Source organism: Pelmatolapia mariae, linkage group LG22 (genome assembly GCF_036321145.2).
Source record: "Pelmatolapia mariae isolate MD_Pm_ZW linkage group LG22, Pm_UMD_F_2, whole genome shotgun sequence".
NCBI lineage: Eukaryota > Metazoa > Chordata > Actinopteri > Cichliformes > Cichlidae > Pelmatolapia > Pelmatolapia mariae.
Genome location: NC_086245.2, coordinates 10,006,292 through 10,029,679, shown reverse-complemented (window position 1 = coordinate 10,029,679; position 23,388 = coordinate 10,006,292). Strand labels below are relative to the sequence as shown.

Sequence of the window (23,388 nt, the reverse complement as noted above, 5' to 3'; positions counted from 1 at the left end):
CTAATACATTTCACCCAGACTTTTAATGGCTTCATATTTAGAGACTGTTTTCCACTGATGTGGAATCTCTTGTCTGCCCTGGAATTTAAGTCATAGTGCCTTTCCAGTTCATGCTGAAATCGACACACAAACCATTTCCAGTACGCTTGAGATCCATCCGAGGGGATTCTCCAGTTACAATACTGTGAGCCAGCACTTCTGTACTGTTTATCAGGAGTTGACCTCCCTGAATAATGATAAGGGTAAAAACTGTAATTACTTGAAACCAGTTCTGTACAGAAGTGCATGCCAGACTCACTTGTATGTCGCCAGTGCTCCCCACTGATCACGGAGGGTTGGTGAAAAGGAGTGCTGTGGTCATAAGGACTGTGAGCTTTCATGGTATTGATACAAGCAGCTGCACAGAATGGACATGTTACCCAGGAGCAGTTACACAACTGATTAATGAGGAAATCTTCAGCCTTCAGGCTGGATTCTTTCAACTTTTCCAGGGAGAGGTGATGCTCAGTGATAGATTTAAATCCTTTTTTAATCTCTTCCTTGAGAAAGTCAAAATCTTTTATGTCACTGAAGTTTTCAAAACATATGTTGTCAAATGTCAGCTCATCCTTCAGCACATTAGAAAATTCCTTCATCCACATGTCTGTGTTTCCTCTCTGAATTTTGACTATTTGTGTTGACGTGAATAAAGCCTGACTCACAAGTTTATTCATGTCATCAACATTTTTCTTGAGTATATTCAGAGCTTCATCATTGTGATCAGTGATATACTTCTGCACTTCTGCTTTGATGAAAGTTACTTCTTGTGTCCTTGGATATGTGAAGTAGGTGATGAAATCAAAGTCTTCTTTCTCAGCGAGTGACTTCAACACATGTTTCTCCAAGTTCAGTCTGTTCCCACTGAATGCTGGGAAATTACACCTCATCCTTCGAGCGAGATCAGTGGCAGTCTTAGTGCAGACAGCTGTAACAGTGTTAGCTTTCAGGTTTTTACAGATCAGCTCTCCAAGTACAACAGCAGATAAGTTGCCTTTACAAAAGCTTTTAAAAACTGTGTAATACTGTGTTTTCTTGCTTTCTAGATAAATGAGTGCAAAATCGGTGTAAAAATGATCCTTATTAGTGCTGCCTGCTTCAATCTGACATTTTATCAGATGATGATGATAGAATAGTGATTAAAAATCTCTAAAAACAAAAATATGGCAGTAAAATGCAAAAGATCAACACTGCAGAAAGTCATTAATCTTGGAATTTAGTGCACAGAGCAGTAAAACATTTAAATAATATTTATCTACTCAACATAATTATTTATTCACTGAGTGTGTGCCCGATTCTTCTGTTTATTTTAAAGGTGTGTGTGCACATTCGCTTTGTGGTACATCACTGATATTTCTTTAGCAAGTAACCCAGGAAATCACTGTGATTCATTGTCTCAGCTGATGAATTGTCTCATGTGTGATGTGGATTAGAATGTGGGATAAAAAAAACTTTTAATGACTCCTTTAGTGTGTTAGCAAGTAAAGCTTTCACAGAGAAGATTAAAATAATCAGCTTCTGTCATAGAAGGAGTTTAATGAAACAGGTTTAAAACATTGAGATCCTGACAACAGAAACACAGCTTCAAGGCATTAAATTAATCTATAATGTGATTATTCTGAAAGTTTCATTTTAATTTACAATGATGCTTCTTTCTAAAAAACAAAACAAAACACAAAAACAACTGGACCCCAACTGTTGCCCCTGACTACCACTCCACATCCCCATAGCATAAAAGACCCACAAAATCTTCTGTATCAATATGGAAAGTATTTTTTTTTCTTTTAAGTACTCAGGTGTGCACATATTTTACATGGTTTCAGCACATACTTGCACACACTTTACAGAAAAGTCACCCAATAAAAATAAACTCACCTTTGCAGAGTGTTTTCTGAGCTATGTCTGGTGTGTGTAGATGCTGTTGCCTTCTTATAAATCCTACCACACTTGTCCTTATGTATGTTGACATCAGTAATATCAGATGTAAGGCCCGCCCCTAACAAACCCCTCCCACCTGCTTTCAACAAATGGAATATGACATGAGAAATATAACGAGCATACACGATTGTTGCATGCACATGACTTTGAAATGTGTGTCATCAAAAGTAAAAGTATTAGCCAGTGTTATTACACAGTGACCCCAAGGCACTATGTATCATAGGTTGACCCTAGGAAACTGTACAATGTTAGAGTGAGTACCTAATAATGACTATGATCCACTGTGAGCAGCACTTGGTGACAGTGAGAAGGAAAAACTCCCTTTTTAACAAGAGAATGCTCCAGCCGTAGCAGGCTCATGCAAGGGCAGCTATCTGCCATGACCTGTTGCAGATGGTGGTGGTGATGAGAGATATGGGAGGAGGAACAGCATTTAATGACATGCAGTAGTGGTGTATACACATTTTACGAGTGACATCAGTAAGCTTGGGCAATTGAGAAGGAGCCACTTAGAAGAAAATTGTTTATAATATCATTCAGACACTGCCCAGCACGAATGAGGCTGTTACTTGTTTCCTACAAATCTGCAATCACTATACTTTCATCAGATTTTTAACTGAGCCATTAAATAGACATAAATATGTCAATTAGAGGTCAAACACAGTTTTATCTTCAACATGTTGGGAATGAACATTTTAGGTCTTCAACGAAAATTTACTTGTATTTATATGATTCCCATTGGAAAGTGTCTGATTTGCAACAGCTTCATTTTTCATCATGATAATCATACCAAACACACTGCCAATCCAGTAAAAGGATGGAAAAAACACACAATAGAACAATCTCAGTCATGGACAGGCCTCACCAGAACTTTAATGAAGCAGTGTGAGTCTGATCATCTTGATAGAGAACAGAACAAAAGGGCAGCCAACACCCAGAGATTAACTCTGAAGTTCTTTAATTAAAAAGCTTTCAGGAGAAGGATTAATAAACAGCTCACTATTGGCTTTATTCTACTCTGCTTCAGGATCTTTCTGTTTGACTCCAATAAATATTCTTCATGTGACAAATTTATTAGTAAAATATAAAGAGAGAAAGTTTGGTTCAAGACTTTTGCACACACTGATTGTCTTGTGTCTCAGTTTCCTTCTCTGGTACAGAGTTTCTGTTATACAGGGAGTAATATCTGACAGGTTAGACCTCTTGTCAGGAATGTACAGAATATACATGGTATCTTTGTGAATTTGGTTAATTCTATCATTGTAGCCATGCATCTAGTTAATGTCCACCTTCATAATGAAATCATTTTCACAGACGGTTTTATTTTACAGCATACACTTCCTAACAAAGCAGAAAATAGAACATCAAACTGAGACAGAGGATTCATTAACTATACACTAGACTGTATGTTCATGTATGTTTGCACATGTTTTAATAAATTGCTGCACTTTTTACCAATTTTCTAAAATATAACAAAATGGAGGCTGACTTGAGATTTTTGCACAGTATACTGCTGTCATGGCGGGGTCCGCCGGTGTGATGATGAGGTGGACACAGAATCAGACACGGTGGGAGACGAAACTACGTTTCAAAACAAAGTGAGCCTTTATTTGGCTGATACATGAGTAAATCACACAAAAACAATAACCAAGACTATGAAATAAACTATGGTTTTAACTCTATGATTCAGATGAAGGTTACATAGGCAGACGACCTGACAACAAGTAGTAAAAGACAAAAGACTTAAACACACACATGAGGTGATCAGGGGAAGTGGCCACACATGGGGAAACAGCTGACACAAACAAATCATAATGACACCACAGGGGAAGTGTGAACTAAGCACATAGAACATGGAAACAAGACTTTCAAAATGAAGAGGAAACATGACGGGACGCAGAGGTGACCCGAACTTGACGACATGAACCACGCAGACATAAAACATGACAGACAAGACACACTCAACAAAAAGGGGAACTTGAACACAGGGGAAGATGACACAAAGGAGTCAAAATGAACAAATAACTACAACAAGGCGACCTAGGAGCTAAAGAAGACTAAATGAACCAAAATATAAACAATGAATACAATGAAACACAAAAAACTGGGTCACTCGATCCAGGACTGTGAAAACGGTATGTCTGCGTGTGTAGTTATTTAAAAAAGATTTAGGACTTAAGGAAGTGGACTGTTGACTGACTGTTGACTGACTGTTGACTGACTGTTGTCAGGTTTCACTGTTTACTTGTCTCTAGAGTTCCTGTTACATAGGAATAAAGTTGCTGCATAATTAAAATCTACATATGGAGCGGCTGCACAGATGTTTTTATTACCTCTGACAGATTGACCTGTTGTCTGGAATGTGCGGATGTAAACAAAATGTGCATGCATGGTACCTTTGTGACCTGGCGTCCACATATGTGGACATCACATTTTGGGTTATTTAGACCAAAATACTCAATTTTGCTCTACAAGGGCCTGATATCCACTTACGAGAACATTATACTGCTACTGTTCTATCAAAATTTTAAACTAATATCCTCATATGTGGCTCTCATTTTTCTTAGAAACAAAAATCAGGTTAAAAAAAAAATCAGGTAATTCTTTGTTTTTACATTTATCGGGTCCCAATCAGCCCAAATACCAAAGAGAAATTAAAAATGCATGCCGTGGAAGAGTTCGGGTCTTAGGAGGTTAAATAAAAGAAGTCACTGCTGGACTTGTATTTTAAGAGTCTATTCTTACAAGAAGGAATTCAGTCAGGACAAAGCACTGATAGTGTTGTAGTGAGGAATTCACTGAGCAAAGGACACAGACCTTACTTAAAGAGGCATCTTCCCCCCATCTTTACTACCCTGCTACCAGGCAGAAAATAAGTCAACCTACCCAGGTCAAACACACTTCAGCAGGATATATGGAACAGATAGGTCAAACAAGAACTTAATTACCCAGAGGCAGGAAGCAGGACACTGTCTCAGTTAAGGAGATACCACAAGAACTTCTGTGATCTGCAAGGGTCAAGCATAAATCTTCTACATTCCCCAGTTTTGAATCTATAAAATTATATGAAAAGAAAAATCACTGAATGAGAAACATTCATGATCAAAACGTTAACATCCAAAAGATTTAAAACATGGCCGTCATGGTTGACGCTGGCCAACCGTGGGGATGTGAGGAAGGAGGACCCAAATGCTGGACTTTAATGAAGACAGTGCGTTTATTTACAGTGATGTAAATAACCAGTACACAATAAATCTCCGTAGCTCCCTAGACTCCCGTGTTGTGTCTCACGCAAACGTCCGTGCTCGTGCTCGTGCTCTCCGCTCCCGTGTTTCCACACACCCTGTGCGTGCTGTCCTCTTATGCTCCATGCTCCTCCTGCAAGGCAACAACAGAGGTAGCCATCAAACACAAGTCCCGCAGGCATACACGACCTGCACAACACTACACTAGACATGCACTAACTTGTTATTAATGCTCAATCAGCAATCTCTTTAATCCATACAACACTTTGAGCATTACAAACATCTATACGGGAGATGTGCACAGGAGGGTGTCTGGCAAAAATGTCAGACTGTTGCTCGAACCCTTATTGCCTCAGCAGCCCCTAGAATCTCCCGTGCAGTATGTTCTGTTCTCTCTAATCAGACAAAGAAGGCCATGATTCGCTACAAACATAATTTCTAATAAATCAGCAGTATAATGCATCATAAGACAGTGTAATATTCCATTCCTCTTTTACTTCAAAATAAACAATGAGTTAATTGTATTACATGTACATGGGGATTTTCACAGTTCAGCATCATCATCAAAATCTGCTGGGGCGGTCCAAACAGCACACATCGACACACAAGTCAACAACCTTTGTCTCTCAAAACTAGGCGCCTGCTAATGCCTCTCTATCTGCTGTCTCCCTATCTAGTGTCCTTGCTGCCCATTTCTTCGCACACTGTGTTCTCCTTTCTGTCACCTCTGCTTCTCACATAAACCTCTGACTTATTCTCTCAATTCTGTGTTTGTGCTCTATGTGTGAATGTTTAGCAGCTTGACCTATGACCAACTTAAATGAATAACTCGTTAATCGTTAATACAACTAAATCCCTAATACTACAATAATCTATTCTTACAATGCCCCAGAGCATTGTCTTGCAGGAAGGTCATGCATGTAGATTTATTTTCTTTTTTTTTTATGCAGGTTGGCACTCCCGCACACTTTACTGTTCAATATTGTCACAGTTCTGGGTCATTTTGAGTTTCTTATGTTTTGGTTTGATTTTGTATTAAGGGTTATTCTTAATCTCTGGTTGTGTCTTGTTGATCATTATTTTTCTTAGTCTATTTTTCAGTTAAGGGTTTTGTTCTTGTGCCCTCGTGTGTAGTATATCTTTAGTCCTTTGTTAAGTCTTCGTCTTTGTGAATCGTTTCCTGTTTTACTTTGAAAGTCTGTGTCCTATGTCAGTGTATTGAGTTTTGCTTCCTCCTGGTCTTGTCATGTCTGATTACTCTCAGCTGTGTTCTCCTCCTGTGCCTCATTCCCCCTTGTTATCCCTCTGTGTATTTAAGCCCCGTGTTTCTCTTTGTCAGTGTTGTGTTGTCTGTGTTTCTTCCCTCAGGTCCTGTCAGGTTTCTAGACTCATGATCATGTTGTTCTAGCATACGCTTCATAGTTCTTTCATGTCGCAGCACTAACTCTTGGTTATAGTCGTCTATTGTCATAGTTTTCACTGTTCTTAGTTTCTCCAGTTTAGGTTTTAGTTTCGGTGGCCACTGTACCTGCTGTTTTGTCGTTCCTTTGTATCAGCCACAATAAAGGCTCGACTTCTGTTTAAAGTTCAGTTCTGCCTCCTCACCTGTGTCTGGTCCTGGGTCCACCTCACTCTCTCCACTCGGTCTGCCTAGCACACCGTGACAAATATGAACTTTTCAATACAAAGATGTTTTATTGCTTAAGTATAATTGAGGTTTTGAAAGTATGAAGCTATTTAATATGTGATTGTTAATGATATGTGAATATAAAGAAGAATGTTGCATGTTATACAGTTTCTTTTTCAGTGTACTGTAAATAATGTGTGTTTATTTTTGCTTAATTTCAGTATTCAGAACAGACACAGTTGTCCACTTTTTCTACCAGATAAGAGCGTGGTTTGCTTGAAATACAGTTGAATATTGCTGTAAAATTCACTGTGGCTTTTAATCGCTTAAGCAAGAGTGAGTGTGTACTTTTCTTGTGCTTGCACTGAGAGATCACATAAAGTACATGTAAAATGGTGAAACGCTGAAGGGTGAATCTGTTTATTTTTCTATCAATGACTTGGAAAAATGGAGGACACTGGGACCGAGAGTACATACACACATGCATATTGTTAATGTTTGTTGAAACTTGAATAAGAGATGCAATCTGGAAGGCAAACCCACTTTGTCTTCATTGCTCCTGAACTTTACCTGTATTTGCAGGGATTTCATCTTTGTTATTGTGGCACCATTCCTGGGGCCCATAGCATGTGATTTCAAACATGGAGGAGGAAGCTTGATGCTCTAAGGTTGTTTTGCTGGATCCAGGGTTGGTGACTCATACAGAGTGAGAGGCACCCTGACTACTGCAGGATGAACTGAGAGGCACCCTGACTACTGCAGGATGGACTGAGAGGCACCCCAACTACTGCAGGATAGACAGAGCGATAGAGAGAAAGAGAGAGAGATACTTAAAATAATGTACAATGAAAAAATATCTGTCCACTCTGCAAAATGAAACAATATCTGTCAACTCTGCAACATATTAGTCTCACAAATTGAAATGTAAATAGTCAAACAAAAATATAAGTTCCTGTATTAGAGCTATTCAATGCTTGAGCAATGCGGAATTTTCAGTGAGTGGACATTTTTTGGAAAACAGAGTCCAGTGCTGTGCTGGTCGGTGTCCCAACCCCATCTCTTTCTTCTAAGTCACATGGTTTCTGGAAAATCAGGAGGTGAAGCTCATGATTTTTCCTTTTATTTATTAAGAAGTCATGTTTATGCAGAAACACCAATCTCCTTATACCTCTCATAACATCTACCATTGGTTGAAAACAGGTGGGAGGAGTTTGTGAATGTTACTGATCTCACTGTATATAAAGAACAGGGTCTGATTAATAAGAAGGAAGCTGCATCTACAGAAACCGGACCTCAGAAGGTAAGTTTATGCAAAAAAGAGAGAATGGCTCTTAAAATCTGTGCATATAAAAGTATCTAAAGATGCACTGTATGGGAGAAGGGTCACTGTAAATCAGTTTAGCCCTTTTAGCGAGTCAGAGTCTTTGAGATTAAACACTTTAGCCTGAAGAGGATGAAAATTGTCTGAATCATAGGTCCTGAGATGTCAGCAAATTTCAGCACCAGTGACAAGATGTGCAGTTATTCCTCTATCTGGTGCAGGCAAAAATTTAAACCTGTTTTAATTATTTTATTTAATAGAAAACCTTTATGTATGATTCACAGATTTCCTGTAATAAGAAGTCACAGAGATGGAGGACCCTGATGAAACTGCAGTGGCAGGTGAGGAGAAGGAAAAGAAATTTATGTCATTTCCTGTTTGGGACAGTGTTGCTTTTGCTGTGATGTACACAGTTTTGTATCATTTTCTGTTCCAATTTTCTCTCTGCTGCAGTGCACCAAAGTGTTGTTTTGCAGCCAGCTGCAAAGAGCTTGATTAGTTTTCATTTATTCCATGCCAACCTCATTCAGCTTGCAAGAATAAAAGTGCATTAATTCGGTAAAGAAAAGATAAGAAATAAGGTAAACCTTTACTAGTCCCACACATGGGATATTTGTTGTGTCACAGCAGAAAGTGGACAATGCAAAGTTACAGCAGCAAAAATTAGGAAAAACAATGGAATAGAATAAGATAAAAACAACATACTATATAAAATAGACCAAAATACTCTATAAAATAGAATAAAATTCTGTATACAATAGAATAGAATACTATGTTGTCAGAAAAAAATATAGTTAGTGGTATTGCACATATGTGGATGTGTGTCTGTCTGACTGCTTGTGTGTGGTCAACTGCGAAGTCTTTGTTGTGCAGTCTGACAGTAGATGCAGTAGATTTGTAGACTAATTACACTATTATAGGTAAGGCTACCGGCAATATAGGGCTACAATGATTCGTCCAGTAAATCAAATAAATTCATTATAAAATATCTTCAGTCTTTTGTTTAGATGCTTTAAGGTTTGACACTTTACCGCTTAGTCCACTCTCTGCAAACACGAGGATTTCACCAGCATTTGCAGCTAAAAATAGACCTGCAAAATAAATGTATTTGGGACCACATGTTTGAATGAAAAGTATGACAACATTAAGCCCATGAATGATAACAGCCAGGGCTGGACTGGGACAAAAATCGGCCCGGGCATTTTGATTAGGTATTAAAGCCATAAAGCCTTTGAATGAAAACATGATGATTTCTATACATTTTACGTCAGATAAAAACTTTGGTTGTAAGATTCAGATAATTATTTATTAAAAGCGAGACATTTTAAATGAGAATAAGAAAGAAAAGTATTTCTTTGTGCCCCCCTTTTCCTGTTAATGCCCTACCTGCCCCCACTGGCAAAACTTTGCTAGACCCGCCCCTGCACAGTTACCAGCTGTCAGCTACGTAAAAAAAGGATCCTGGTGTTATTTGTCTCTCAGAAACAGTTCATAACTTCCCTTCAACTCATCCATGTCACCTAAAAGGTAAACCTGTTTCTCCATCACCTGTTCAGCTCTGATGATTCAGTAAGGACATCTCCTGGTTTCATCTTCATGTTTCCCTCTCACCAGATAACCAAACCGATATCATGACCAGCAGCTTTTACAGCTGTGCTCCAGCAAACATCAGCTGATACTAGAAAGTAATATTAACCTCCTAAGACCCGAACTCTTCCATGGCATGTATTTTTAATTTCTCTATGATATTTGGGCATATTGGGGCCCAATGAATGTAAAAACAAAGAATTACCAGATTTTTTTTTACCTTATTTTTGTTTTTATGAAAAATGAGAGCCACATATGAGGGTATTCGTTTAAAATGTTGATAGAACAGTAGCAGTATAATGTCCACGTAAGTGGATATCAGGCCCTTGTAGAGCAAAATTGAGTATTTTGGTCTAAATAACCCAAAATGTGATGTCCACATATGCGGACGCCAGGTCCTAGGAGGTTAAATAAATTTTAACAACAGCTGATCAAGCTTAAATGTGCTGCTGTTGTTTAACGCGACCTCCGCTGGTTTCCTCTTTCTGACGCAAAGTGGGCGATAAAAAAAACACGAGAGAAAAGCCGATCAGCTGATCATTGATCAGTTTCATGATTGAAATAGAAACAGGAGAGGGAGGGGGAGAGAATGAGAGAAGAAGAGGCAGCTGACAGCAAAGACAGAATAACTCCAGCTTTATGTGTTTTTCATTGTAGCTGAAATACGGGACAAACTGTGTTCCTTTTCAGCTCAATACGAAATATTTTCTGAATATGGGACGATTCCAGTTTTTTACAGGATGGTTGGCATCTCTACTAACTAACCATATGAATAAAATAAAGTTCACTATCAGTAACATCATAGCACCCGCCCAGCTGTATAGAAACTCCGTCATGATAGTATGCAGTACGAATTATTGTAACTGACTGTAAAAAGTCAGCACAATAAAAATAAACTACACCTAAACTTGGTTTATATCTGACCCAGATAGACTGCAGGTCATAACTTTTTACTTGAGGTTTGTCAGGTTGGATGGATTCCCAGAACACCGGCAGCTGCCTCAGGTCTCTCCTCCTGCCTCCCCTTTCCCTCATCCACCTGCTGGCCTCTGTTGAATCTCCGCCATAGCCACCACCAAACAACTGAGTTATTTTTACACATTGGCCAGCATCTGGCCAATCCAGGACCTTTCATTGCTCATACTGTTACAAAAAACCCCCTCTCAAAAAATGAAAAAACATCGGCCCATAAAAACGAAAAATCACCATCGGCCCACCAGGCAAATGCCCGGTATGCCTGATGGCCAGTCCAGCTATGATAACAGCAGAAGCAGTGATGCAGATTTATAGGAAACCACTGTTTTGCTGGTCAGTGGCCCAACCTCATCTCTTTCTTCTAAGTCACATTGTTTCTGGGAAATAAAATTGCAGATGAAATAAACATATGCTTTGATTGTAAAATAAAATTTTTTTGTTTTTTAGCACCTGGCAGAGCCCGCCCCCCGAGTCAAAGACCACAGCAGAACATCCAGGCATGGGCCTCAGAATCAACAGACACGGGCATCCCAGGGTGTGGCAGCAGTGTCCAGCAGCGACCGGTAGGAATCAGTTTTAAATAATAGCTTATACATTTTTGATGACAATTTGGAGGTACTGAAGGAAGCTTATTGCTGAACACCGGAAAATACAAAAGCGATCTAAACTGGGAAAACACATGAAACTAAACAGGGAAGCAGACAGAACACATGGCGGCGAATGAGGGAGAACGCAATGCTAGACAAAGGGAAAAAGAGGACTTAAATACACAAGCAATGATGAGACAACAGGAAACACATGGGGAACACAGCTGAGACAAATTAGACATGAGGAGGCAGATGAGGCAAAACTAAACACGCTGAAAATGAAACTCAAGATTGTCAAAATAAAATAGAAACATAGTGAGACGTAGACTGTGACAACAGGATATGGAACATGCAGACATGAAAAACATCATAAACGGGGGAGACAGGATGGAACACAAGTAGAGAACAATTAGAAAAGGGAAGAGGGACAAATCACAGACAACACCAGGGGGGCAAGAGAGAGCGAGAGGGAAACACAAGGGTGAGGGAGAGAGCAAGTAACCCAGAGGGCCAGATAGGACAAGAGAGAGACATGAGGGGCTGGGGAAACAGGGGATAAACATGTTCAGACAGGGCAAACATGGAATGAAACACAAGGAAGGGAACATGGGAACAGAAAAGGGAACCAAGACACACATTTTGTTACAAGGTAGGTATTTGCAGATTCAGTTGATTAGGAGTTGCTGATTCTAGTTCTTCTTCATAACACGTTTGTGATATGAAGTGACGAAACGTTTCTCCCACTGAAAACGATATGAATGAGATCTATAACTGTGATCATCTTCATAACAGAGGTTTGTGAGTTCTTAAGGAAAAGTAATACATCATAGGCTTATCTTATACTCTGTATTTTCAGTTTGAATTTCTTTAATATCTAGATTTTGTCAGATTGCTGCTGCTAGTGGTTCAATAAAAATTACAAAAGGCGAGGGGAAAAGTGGGCAGCCCTGTCTGGTGGTCTTATGTAGATTGAAGTTTTGGCAAGTAAAATAATTTGTCCTAACACATTCTTTTGGAGAACTGTAAAGTGTTTTCATCCAATTTATGAAGAATGAAACAAATCCAAGTTTGTGTAGAACTGCTAATACCAATTTCCAGTTTACCCAGTTAAATACTTTCTTCGCATCTAAAGAGAATACTGTAGTTTGTAATTTGTTGATGGAACAAAAATCTATTATATTTATGAGTCTGTGTGTATTAATACCCTTAATAAAACCTGTTTGGTCAGTATTTATTATGAATTGAGTGGTTTTTCACTCTATTCGTAAATGCTCAGAATATAGTATTTTTTCTAGTAGTAGATTTAAACAATTGTTTTTTCTACAACAAATGTGCTTACCACTGCTCTGACATTTCTCCCAAAAACATGCATTCTTGTATTTGTAGAATTGAGGGTAATATAAATATATAGTATTTTTTCTTTTGTATTGCATTTATTACATTTGTTATTTTTCCTAATCCTCTCCTGTGTAGCAGCTGTTGCCAACATAATTATGATCTGAATGCACTGTCGTGCCAAACATACTTTTCTTTTCTAAGATGAGCTCTATAAATTTTCCTCTTGTTCTTTTATCTGTTTATTTTTTTCATTCCTAATATTTATGGTATGAGAGGTATTATTTGTGCAGTATGACAATGTTTAAGCTGAAAGGCAGGAATAAAAAAAGAAGGGGATAGAAGATAGGAGCAAATATTATAAAAGAACAAAGCACAAATAGAAAAGCACGATGTTTTCTTACACTGCTGCAAGTGTAAGAAAAATGAAATGACAAAAAACATACAGAACCTGGAAAGTATGGGAAGTAAGATCATTTGTCTTAACGCATACATTTGATAAAACCTGTATGGTCAGGATGTATTATGAATGAAGTGATTTTTCTAATCTTCTATTTCTAATCCCTCTATAGTTACAAGTAAAAATGGATGGTACGTGAATGAGAGTGTAAGATGTTTGTCTGGTTGAAAAAAAGACTAATAATGGCGGATTTCATGAATTCAATTCAGTTTTATTTACACTGTAAACCTGACTAAGTTGACTGAACTTAAAACTTATTTTGAAACCGATTAGTGAGGCTACTAAATGTAAAGTGAAGTACATCTGCCTTAAATCTGCAGATATAGATAAAACAAAGAGGAACATCAGTCCTAAAGGTATCTTCCTCAAAATGCAGTTGAAACTCAAAATATAGAAAATCTGAAAAAGAAAATCAAACAGAAAATAGTAATAAATGATGGTTGTTTTGAAAAGATAAAAGATATGAAAAACAAGTAATTTTATTTTATACCAGGTACAAATAGCAGTTATTTATTAGCTTTCAAATAACCAAAAAGTGCAAGTATAAGAAATTGAGGGAAGCTGATGTAGCTGTATCGACCCAAATCCAGTAGCAAGGTTATTATCGTTAACTAAAACTAACGAAATAACGAAAACTAGAAGTGAAAAAACATTTTAGTTAACGGAAATAAAAATAAAAACGAAAAAAGGAAAACTAACTAAAACTGTATTGAGTGTTCACAAAACTAACTAAAATTAACTGAATTTATAGCAAAAATGTGTTCAGTTTTCGTTGATGTGTGCGTGTCATACAATAGTCAAGGGTAAAAAAGAAGTTTAGTTTCCAGGTTTTTTTCTTGCTGTGTCTCATTATGCCAGCAGGCGGCAAGTACGTTAGTCGAGTCGTCTGTGTCGCTGCTCCGTCCATGCGCAGAATCATGTCAGGAAAAGTTGGGAGAAAGCGCCAGAGTCCAATTGGGATTACTTTGAATATGACTGTGTTTTGGATAAAGCAAGTGTCTTGTAGTGGAAAGAGCCAAATTATGAGGGACATTTCTAAAGGGAAAAAAATCCCACAAACCTTAAAGTGCACTTGAAAAGCTCACACAAGAAGGCTAATCTAGCTTACCTTGAGAAGGTAAGGGAGCGCACTCAACCCTCATCCCCAGAAACAGAGGCTAACACCAGGCAAGGCAGCGTGATGCATCCCGAGACAACAGGACTGGGATATCTACATAACTGTGTGAACCAAAATTACGAACACCCGGTGCTGCAAGAGTTAATAGTCTCATTGCGGCCAAGATATACATTTTATAGTTGCCTGGTATCAATGGTTTTTCATCTGCCCTAATTTATTTATTTATTTATTTAAAGAACCCGTAGGTGGGTGTTGGGTCTGTTCCCACAAACCCCGCTAGTTCTAGAGACTTATTCATCATGAAAGAAAACAAGGCAACAGCGTTCGATCGATTACTTGCGCAAGGGAGGCCTCATCTGTGTCCAGCACGAAAATGACCCCAAATCCGGCCTCCTCTCGCTGCCTTTTATTGAGAGACAGTTCACACAAAACACAGCAAAGCAACGCCCACATGGTTCTAAGGCATTATATGTATATGTGTGAACTTCTGTATGTAGGTAAGAATGTGTGTGTGTGTGTGTGTGTTACCTCCTGCTGACCAAAGGGTCGTAAACGCAGGAAGTTTACATCAAAAGAAGCAGATCTTCCAGATAGGATGTATCTGCAATAAAACCTCCCCCAGCACAAAGTGGTTAGAGGTGGTTAGGATCAAAGGAATGGCTTTGATCCTACTGCTTGAACTAAGACTGTACAAATTTAAGAAACACAATGGCAACATTCAACAATTAGACCTAACAGTGGGAATTGTCTGTCTCTGCGTGTTAGCCCTGCGACAGACAGGCGACCTGTCCAGGGTGCAGGGTATGGTAGCTGGAATAGCAACATACCCAAGGATAAGCAGAAGAGAATGACTGATATGATGAAACTGGGATTTTGTTACACTTAATTATTGCAAACACAACTAAAACTATAACTGAAACTAATCAAAATTAAACTGAAACTAAGGATTTTCAAAAAAACCAAAAAAAAAACTAAACTAAACTAGCAAACAATTGGTTAAAACTAATATGAAATTGAAAATCTGAAGTCAAAACTAAATAAAAATAAAAACTAATGAAAATTGCAAAACTATTAAAACCCTGTCCAGTAGTTAACTCAAAGTGCTTTAAACAAAGTGCATGTGCATAACATGTGCATTTCCAAACAGACACTTGAATTACATGACTTTCGCAACTTCTCTTTCATTAACAAATCATTTTTCAAAGAATGTAGGAAGGGTTTCAGGAAGGTGTAGGAAGGTTTTCCATCATCAAGCCTCATGAGGATGTTTTGGACAAAGGAAAATGTGTGAATTAGTTTTCTGAGCTTTCAGAACTTTATGTGATCTGTAGAGAAAACAGTTGCCTTTGGACACAATTCTTAAAAGAAGCAAACTTGAGTGATTATCAGTGAAACTTTTTAACTCTGTCGTAACAAATTTATCTTTATCATTATTCACCTGAACATCATAAACATTCAGGATAATCTACAGTGCCGCCGATATCTTGCCAGTGCGTGCTGCCTTCTGTTTGTATAGGGGCATAAGTTGTGGTGTGTATCTGTCAAGTTCAGCGTAGAACTGGTTCCGTAGGTTGATATTTGTAACTCGGTAGAACTCAGTGAAACCTAAAAAACCAGGAACACAGAATATCCAACATAAAGAAAAATAACTGACTTAATTGACATTTTTTATCTTTAAAGGGGAATTTTACATTTTGTGTGCAATCTATTTTTAAATGTTGTCCTATTAACATTTTTCAAAAATCAGTTTTCTTCAAGCCTACAAATATTTTATTGAGCTCACAGAAATGAGGACTCTAAAATATATCTTTAAATTCTCCTGTGTTTACTGTCACCTCTGGAAATAATTTGCAGTCTGTAAATTTAAACTTTAGCCTTGGAAAAAAAATGTTTTAGTAAAGACTGAACATTTCATCAGGACACTCAATATGCAATACCTAGCAAATTTTGAATCTGGTTACTAGTTTTAATCATTGTGGATAGATGCTACTGCTTTTGCTAGCTAAGTCATTTGAGAACAGAATAGTTGGTAATGAAATCCAAAATATTAAAATGAAAAACACACTTGACTATGAGGCTGATGTTGAAAAAACACCAGTTTTCCATTCAAAGCCAGCACACTTTTCTCAGATGTGTCATTAACACACATTTGTACATAATCAGTTAAAAAAAGAGCTCAGAAAAAAATTTACTCAAAAATAATAATTAAGGAAGCAGTGTTTACTCTCAATTTCTGAGCCTTGTACAATTATAACTGTTCTCTCATTCAGAGAAAAGAAAAGTTTTAAGTTGACAGATTTTAATTGATATATTCACAATCTTTTTAAGTCAGGTTAACAGTTGGGTTTTACAGTGTTTACAGCTTCCGCTTGTCCTTTTCAGGGTCGCGGGGGGCGCTCGAGCCTATCCCAGCTGTCTTGGGCCGAAAGGCAGGGTACACGAAGATAAGTTGCCAGTCTGTTGCAGGGCTAACACATAGACAGACAGCACTCACATTCACTCCTGCATTCACACCTATGGACAATTTAGTGTTTCCAACTAACATGTCCCCACTAACTGCATGTCTTTGGATTGTGGGAGGAAGCCGGAGTACCCGGGGAGAACATGCAAACTCCACACAGAAAGACCCTGGCCTGATGGTGGAATTGAACTCAGGACCTTCTTGCTGTCCGGCAATAGTGCTAGCCACCTGGCCACCATGGTCAGCAGAAATTTAGTCAAATTTATTTACTTTTTCAGAGTGGTCCACTGGATGATCACATTGATGACCAGGAGAGAAATGCTTTTCAATCTGGTTCATGCTATTCTGCAGAAACCACAGATGATTACACGAGCAGAAACTGGAAGGTAGGAAAATAAATGTTTATTTAAAACATCAAAATTAGTATTTACCCTGTCCTGCCATATGACAATGTAATTTAATTACATACAGTCCTTTATTTGTTATTTCTAGAAGCTGAGTCGAACAGAAACTGAGACACTGCTTGACAGACTTCACCTTCAGGACAAAGTTCAACAGAAGTTGTCACCAGCAGATTTTCTTCAAATACGTCCACCAGGGAAACAGATGGACCATGTAACATCTGAAAAAGATCTAGCTCACACTTTTCTCCACAGGCTGATAATGCTGGACTATGGGGCCAGATATATTCTTGTAAGACCAGAGACTACTGAGGTGACCACAGAGTCTGATGACAATGAGATAGATTACAGTGATCTGGAGGTTTTCTTGAAAACCACTGCAGACACAAATAAGAAAGAGAAGGCTCGTATGGATCCAATGGACGTTCAGATGGCAGTATATCACTGCTCAGACAGCTTCCTGAAACAGATGATGATTACAAAGCTTTCTCAGTGTCAGTATGCCTTACCTTTACTTGTTCCTGACCCATTCACAAATGAAATTCACTTTCCTCTGTGGACTTTAAGAGAAGTGACAAAAACCTGGAAGGTAACTCAGTGTGATTCAAACATCGTCACCATGAAGAGTGTTCCAGTCTACAAAGCTGAAACACCCTTGGTGTCATTTTTCCGCCTGGGTTCTTTGTCAGTGTCTAAATCTCAGCTGATGAACACTTTGATCAACAACCGTCACAGCACCTTCTTCCACAGAAACTGCCCAGGAAGCACCAAGTCTCGCTATTTGATGGATGGTGTGGCAGAGATTGCCTGGTACTGCCCTGCTGGAAAACCCGATGACTTAAATAACTTCAGTGACTGCATTGCCTTTTGTAATCTTCATGGTGATGCTCTGTTGATTGAAAAACAGCGAGCTATAATGGTTGAAAAATCTTCAGTGAATGTTTTTGTCGTGGAATCTCTACAGAGCAATGAGGGAAGTCAATCACTTATATCGTCTCTTTTTAAGTCTGAGAAGCCTCTCATTTGTTTAACTGTTGATGACAGTCGTGATGCTGTTAAGACAAAAAACGGAAATTACATAATAGGCCTTAAAGAGAAAAACCACGCAGATGTATCTGAACAGCTAAAAAAGGTCATCAGAGAAGTTTTGACTTCTCTTGATGGTCCCGTCTTGAAACCATCCTTCCAGCTTGAAACCATGGCTGAGCTCTCTGGAATCAGAGTGGATGAAACTGACCCAGCCTGTCAAAGAGGGAAATCTGCTGCTATGGAAATAATCAATCTGCTTAAAAAGGATAACATGGATGTCTCAAAAATCAAAGATAAATTTCTCCCTTGTCAACGCCAACTGTGGCATCAGTGGAGCAAAATACACAGAGAAATGTTTCATCTCAGAGGAGATGCTGAAAATGAGAAAAGCAAAAAGGAAGTAGAACTGATGAACATACGTCAGGAACAATGTGCTGCTTCCTGCAATAAACTGATGGAGTTGTTCATTGAAGGTCTCTCATCATTTCCACCAACAGAAAGAGAGTATTTCCTAAAATGGACTCAGATCTTCATAGATGCCCTCTCCACAGATGATCTTTCTTCAATTTTCCAAAGTTATGATGGAAAGTGGTCTGAGGTCTTGGCTTTGAAGAACAAACGGGACAAATCAGATCTGTTATTAAGAAAACAAACTGAACTTGAATACATATCGAAGAAACTTCAGTCTGCAACTTTTGGTTTGGAGCACATCTTCAGAGAAATGGGACAGATCTATGAAGCCCATAAAACAACACAAAGAGAGAGCAGACACACTGACTGGTCTAAATACCCTGAGCTGGCTGCACAGCTGATGATATCAGGACACCCGATGGAGCTGATGGATGGTGATGCAGGTCATGTACCTTTAACATGGATCTCCAGTCTTTTAGAAGAAGTCATCAAGAAACTGGGGGACCAGAGAGTTTTTGTGTTGTCAGTTTTGGGCCTACAAAGCAGTGGAAAATCAACAATGCTGAACACCATGTTTGGGCTGCAGTTTGCAGTGAGTGCTGGCAGGTGCACCAAAGGTGCCTTCATGCAGCTGCTCAAAGTATCAGAGGAGATGAAGGAAGACTTGAAGTTTGACTATGTTCTAGTGGTGGACACTGAAGGACTGCGTGCTCTTGAGGTGGAAGGTAACACTCTTCATCATGACAATGAACTGGCAACACTTGTTGTTGGTCTGGGAAACCTGACACTGATCAACATCTTTGGAGAGAATCCTTCTGATATGCAGGACATTCTGCAGATTGTTGTTCAGGCTTTCATGAGGATGAAGGGAGTTAAACTTTTTCCCAGTTGTGTGTTTGTTCACCAGAATGTCACAGATGTTTCAGCAGCAGAGAAAAACATGGATGGAAAGAGACGCCTGCAGGAAAAACTGGACCAGATGGCCAAACTAGCAGCCAAAGAGGAAGTTTGTGATGCAGAGTGCTTCAGTGATGTCATTGAATTTGATGTTCAGAAAGATGTGAAATACTGTGCCCAGCTGTGGGAGGGCAGTCCACCCATGGCTCCTCCAAATCCAGGTTACAGTGAGAGCATCCAGGAAGTGAAGAACACCATCCTCTCTAAAGCTTCAAAGTCTACTGAGATCACTCTCTCACAGTTCAAAACCAAAATCCAGGACCTGTGGACTGCACTGCTGACTGAAAATTTTGTTTTCAGTTTTAAAAACACACTTGAAATTTCAGTGTACAGAAAACTGGAAGTCCAGTATGGGAACTGGACCTGGACCCTGAGGAGCATCATGTTAACCATTGAAAACCAACTTCATAACAGAATTGAAAATGGAAAAGTTGATGAGGTTGATCCATCTTATCTTTTCAAAGAAACAAGCAAAACATATGAAGAAGTCAGAAAAGAAATGACAAAGTACTTTGAGGATGACAAAGACAGAGAGATCTTGGCTCAGTGGAGAGAACGATTTAAAATCAAAATGAAAGAATTTCATGATGAACAAGTGAACAGAGTGAAAAGAAAACTGGATAGAGTTATCCAGCAAAAGAAAGCTTGTAAAAAACTGGATGATAAGAAGTCAGAGTTTGAGAACAAACTTCTGCAGAAGAGCAAAGAGCTCGCTCATAAACTGAAGGATAAGGCCAAAAATGAAGAAGAGCTTCAAAGACAGTTCAGCTCTGTTTGGAGCAGCTGGGTTACTGAATTAACAGCAGGTATAAAACCTGTTGAAGACATCAACTTGGAAAAAGATCAGTTAATGATCCTTCAAGAACTTGGTTTTGAGCCAGCTCTCATAGATAAATGCAAAAGAAGTGGCAGATACAAGAAAATATTAGACATCGGTGATTATTCAGAATATATGAAGACAGGTGGTAATCTGGTGGTTAACATTTACCAAAAATATAAAGCAAGAGGTGCTTTCTCCCATGAAGAACAAGAACAGATCAGATCGCTCATTGACCAAGCTGAAAAAGAGTCACTTGGTGCAATCAAAAACAAACATGTAGCTGCAACAGGCTACACGCAAACATATTTGCAAGAAATGGCCAATCATGTGACAGAAAAAGTTCAGAAATTTCTGTCAGAGAGGAAATATACTTTAAACAAGGAGTTTAAAGTTAATCTGTTGCTCTACGTGTTCTACAGGGCAGAAATTTGGCTTCTAGAGTCACACAAGAAATTTAAAATGAACAATGATCCAATCACCTATTTGAAAAGCAAGAAAACACAGTATTACACAGTTTTTAGAAGCTTTTGTAAGGAAAACTCATCTGCTGTAGTGCTTGGAGAACTGATCTGTGAAAGGCTGAAAGTTTCCACTCTTGAGGCTGTCTGTAACAAGACTGCCATTGATATCGCTGGAAAGATGAGGTGTAATTTCCCAGCATTCAATGGGAACAGACTGAACTTGGAACAACACATGCTGAGGTCACTCGCTGAGACAGAAAACTTTGATGATTTCATCACCTACATCAGAAATCCAAGGAGACAAACAGAAGCTTTCATCAAAGCAGAGGTTGAGAAGTACATCTTTAGAGATAACAAAGATGAAGCTGTGAATATACTCAAGAAAAATGTTGATGACATCAAAACAACTGTGAGTCAGGCTTTATTTACTGCAACACAAAAAGTCAAAATCCAGAGAAGAGACACAGACATGTGGCTGAAAGAATTTTCTAATGTCCTAAAGGATGAGCTGACATTTGACAACATCTGTTCTGAAAACTTCAGTGACATAAAAGACTTTGATTTCCTCAAGGAAGAGACAGAAAAAGAATTTAAACCCATTATTAAGCAGATGTACAGCCTCTCCCTGGTTACGCTGAATGAATCCAGGCAGAGGCCTGAAGAAATCCTCATAGATCAGCTTTGTAACTGCTGCTGGGTAAAGTGTCCATTCTGTGCAGCTGTTTGTACCAACACCATTGAAGATCACTGTCCTGATGACCACAGCACTCCTTTTCATCGACCTAATGGGATAAAGGGATGGCACTATAAAGATACAGTAGAGCTCAGTGTCAGTTTCTGTACAACAAATGTTGCAAGTGATGGCAAGTTTCGCCCTCAGGAAGATTCAGAGGAATCAGTTCCCTACAAACAGTACAAAACTGCTGGTCCGCCGTATGATGCCTGGACAATCACCGGTGATGGGTCTAAACTGGAATACTGGAAGTGGTTTGTCTGTCGATTTCAGATGCAACTGGAAGATCACTATGGGTTAAAGTTCATGGGCAGAGGAGAGATTCCAATTCAATGGAAAAAAATATCTAAAGAGGAAGCCATTAAAAGTCTGGATGAAATGTATTGAGTCAATGAAACCGCAAATCTGCTCAAAATGATGATACTTGCTTTCACCTAATAACTCGTGAATCCAGTTCCGACAGTCTAATTTCGTCTAAGTAAAAAAGGAAAGTTTGTAAACTATTAACATGAAGAAGATGTTATGAGTGGAAGAAGTTAACTCGTAAAAAATACAAAGGGTGTTAGGTTGAATTGTTAAATACTGTCATCATTGTAGTTAAACTTGTAAACCTTGTCCTAAACTGCATGTTTAAGAGATTTTTCTGGCTATAATGTTTAACCCTGGAGAACCCATGGGGTCAGAGCCGACCCCATTGGTTTTCTATGGAAACCATGGGGTCAAATTTGACCCCGTGGGTTCTCCAGGGTTAACTGCAGGCACATCCTATGTGAAGGTTCTCTTTCCTTATTTACTTAGGATGTTTACTTCTTGCTATTTATGGCCTCACCTATGCTTCTATATGGTGGACCGTTAAAGGAGTTAAACCATATACAGGGTGAGGGGAGATGACCCTCTTTATGACCAGGGATGTTCATAAAACGGATGTAGCCAGGAAGTCACGCACACAGACACACACACACGCACACACACACACACACACACACACAGCCTGGTTCCGATCGGCTTTCCTTGCGCTGCAAATTAAAAACTGGTTGAGCTGTTTGTCTTGCTTTGTTCACGGGTGATACGTCTCTGAACCAGAGGGGCCTGCAAGCGCAGACCCAGCAAAGGGGAAAAACAAAAGTCACATTCTCACTGTTGCTTCCATCCAGGCTTTCAAAGTTTGTCCAGATAAACACATTTTTAACCTATTTTTGTTAATTGGGATATGTATCAGGATATCAAATACTTGTTCATAACAAACATTGTTTGTTTATCAAATAGTCGAAAATGGAAGGAAACTAAATGCAAAAACTGCTGTCAAACAAGTTAACCATCTCGATGTTCTAAATGCACATGAACAACCTTGCCTATGCATGCATAGTTAACCACCAAAGGCCCATTTTGATCCAGGAAAAATCTGAGTGAAAACTGTAATGTGCAAATTATATGATGATAGCAAATAATTTTTTACTTTGACGATTTCGTTGTGTTTCTAATGTTTGAGGTAAAATGCTCAGATGTTTTCAGAGTTTTATCTCATTTTCTTCTAAAATATAATCATTATATTCCTAAGGGTACATCTTTCACCATCTTACATTGCTGTAATTGCAGCCATTCCCCAACTCTCTGTGAATGGTACCCATGGCCATTGATCAGTGGTTGTTGATCAATAGTCATGAGAATTTGCATAATTATATGAAGGAACTGACCTCACAGCCCATTGTTCCTTCAGTGGGCAAGTTTTAGTCATTATGCAAATGTACTGTTTTTAAGATTGGGGAAACCTTCAGTCAGCTGAGACTGAATACCTATATAGACTTATATAAGTAGTTGTCACTTGGATGAGTGAATATACGTTTCTCCCACTGAAAACACTACGTCCAGATGAACAGAATCAACTTT

At 38.7% G+C, this 23,388-nt stretch overlaps 1 protein-coding gene and 1 pseudogene across 1 annotated transcript; one reads left to right on the top strand and one right to left on the bottom strand.

Annotated features, from left to right (window-relative positions):
* On the bottom strand, nt 1–16,773 carry LOC135932417 (interferon-induced very large GTPase 1-like; annotated as a pseudogene).
* Nucleotides 16,774–16,788: 15 nt separating this feature from the next.
* Nucleotides 16,789–21,888, top strand: LOC135932408 (interferon-induced very large GTPase 1-like). Its single transcript, XM_065469895.1, has 2 exons — nt 16,789–16,929; nt 17,182–21,888. Exons 1-2 carry the CDS (start codon nt 16,789–16,791, stop codon nt 21,886–21,888), a joined length of 4,848 nt encoding a protein of 1,615 aa, XP_065325967.1.
* The last annotated feature ends 1,500 nt before the right edge of the window (nt 21,889–23,388 follow it).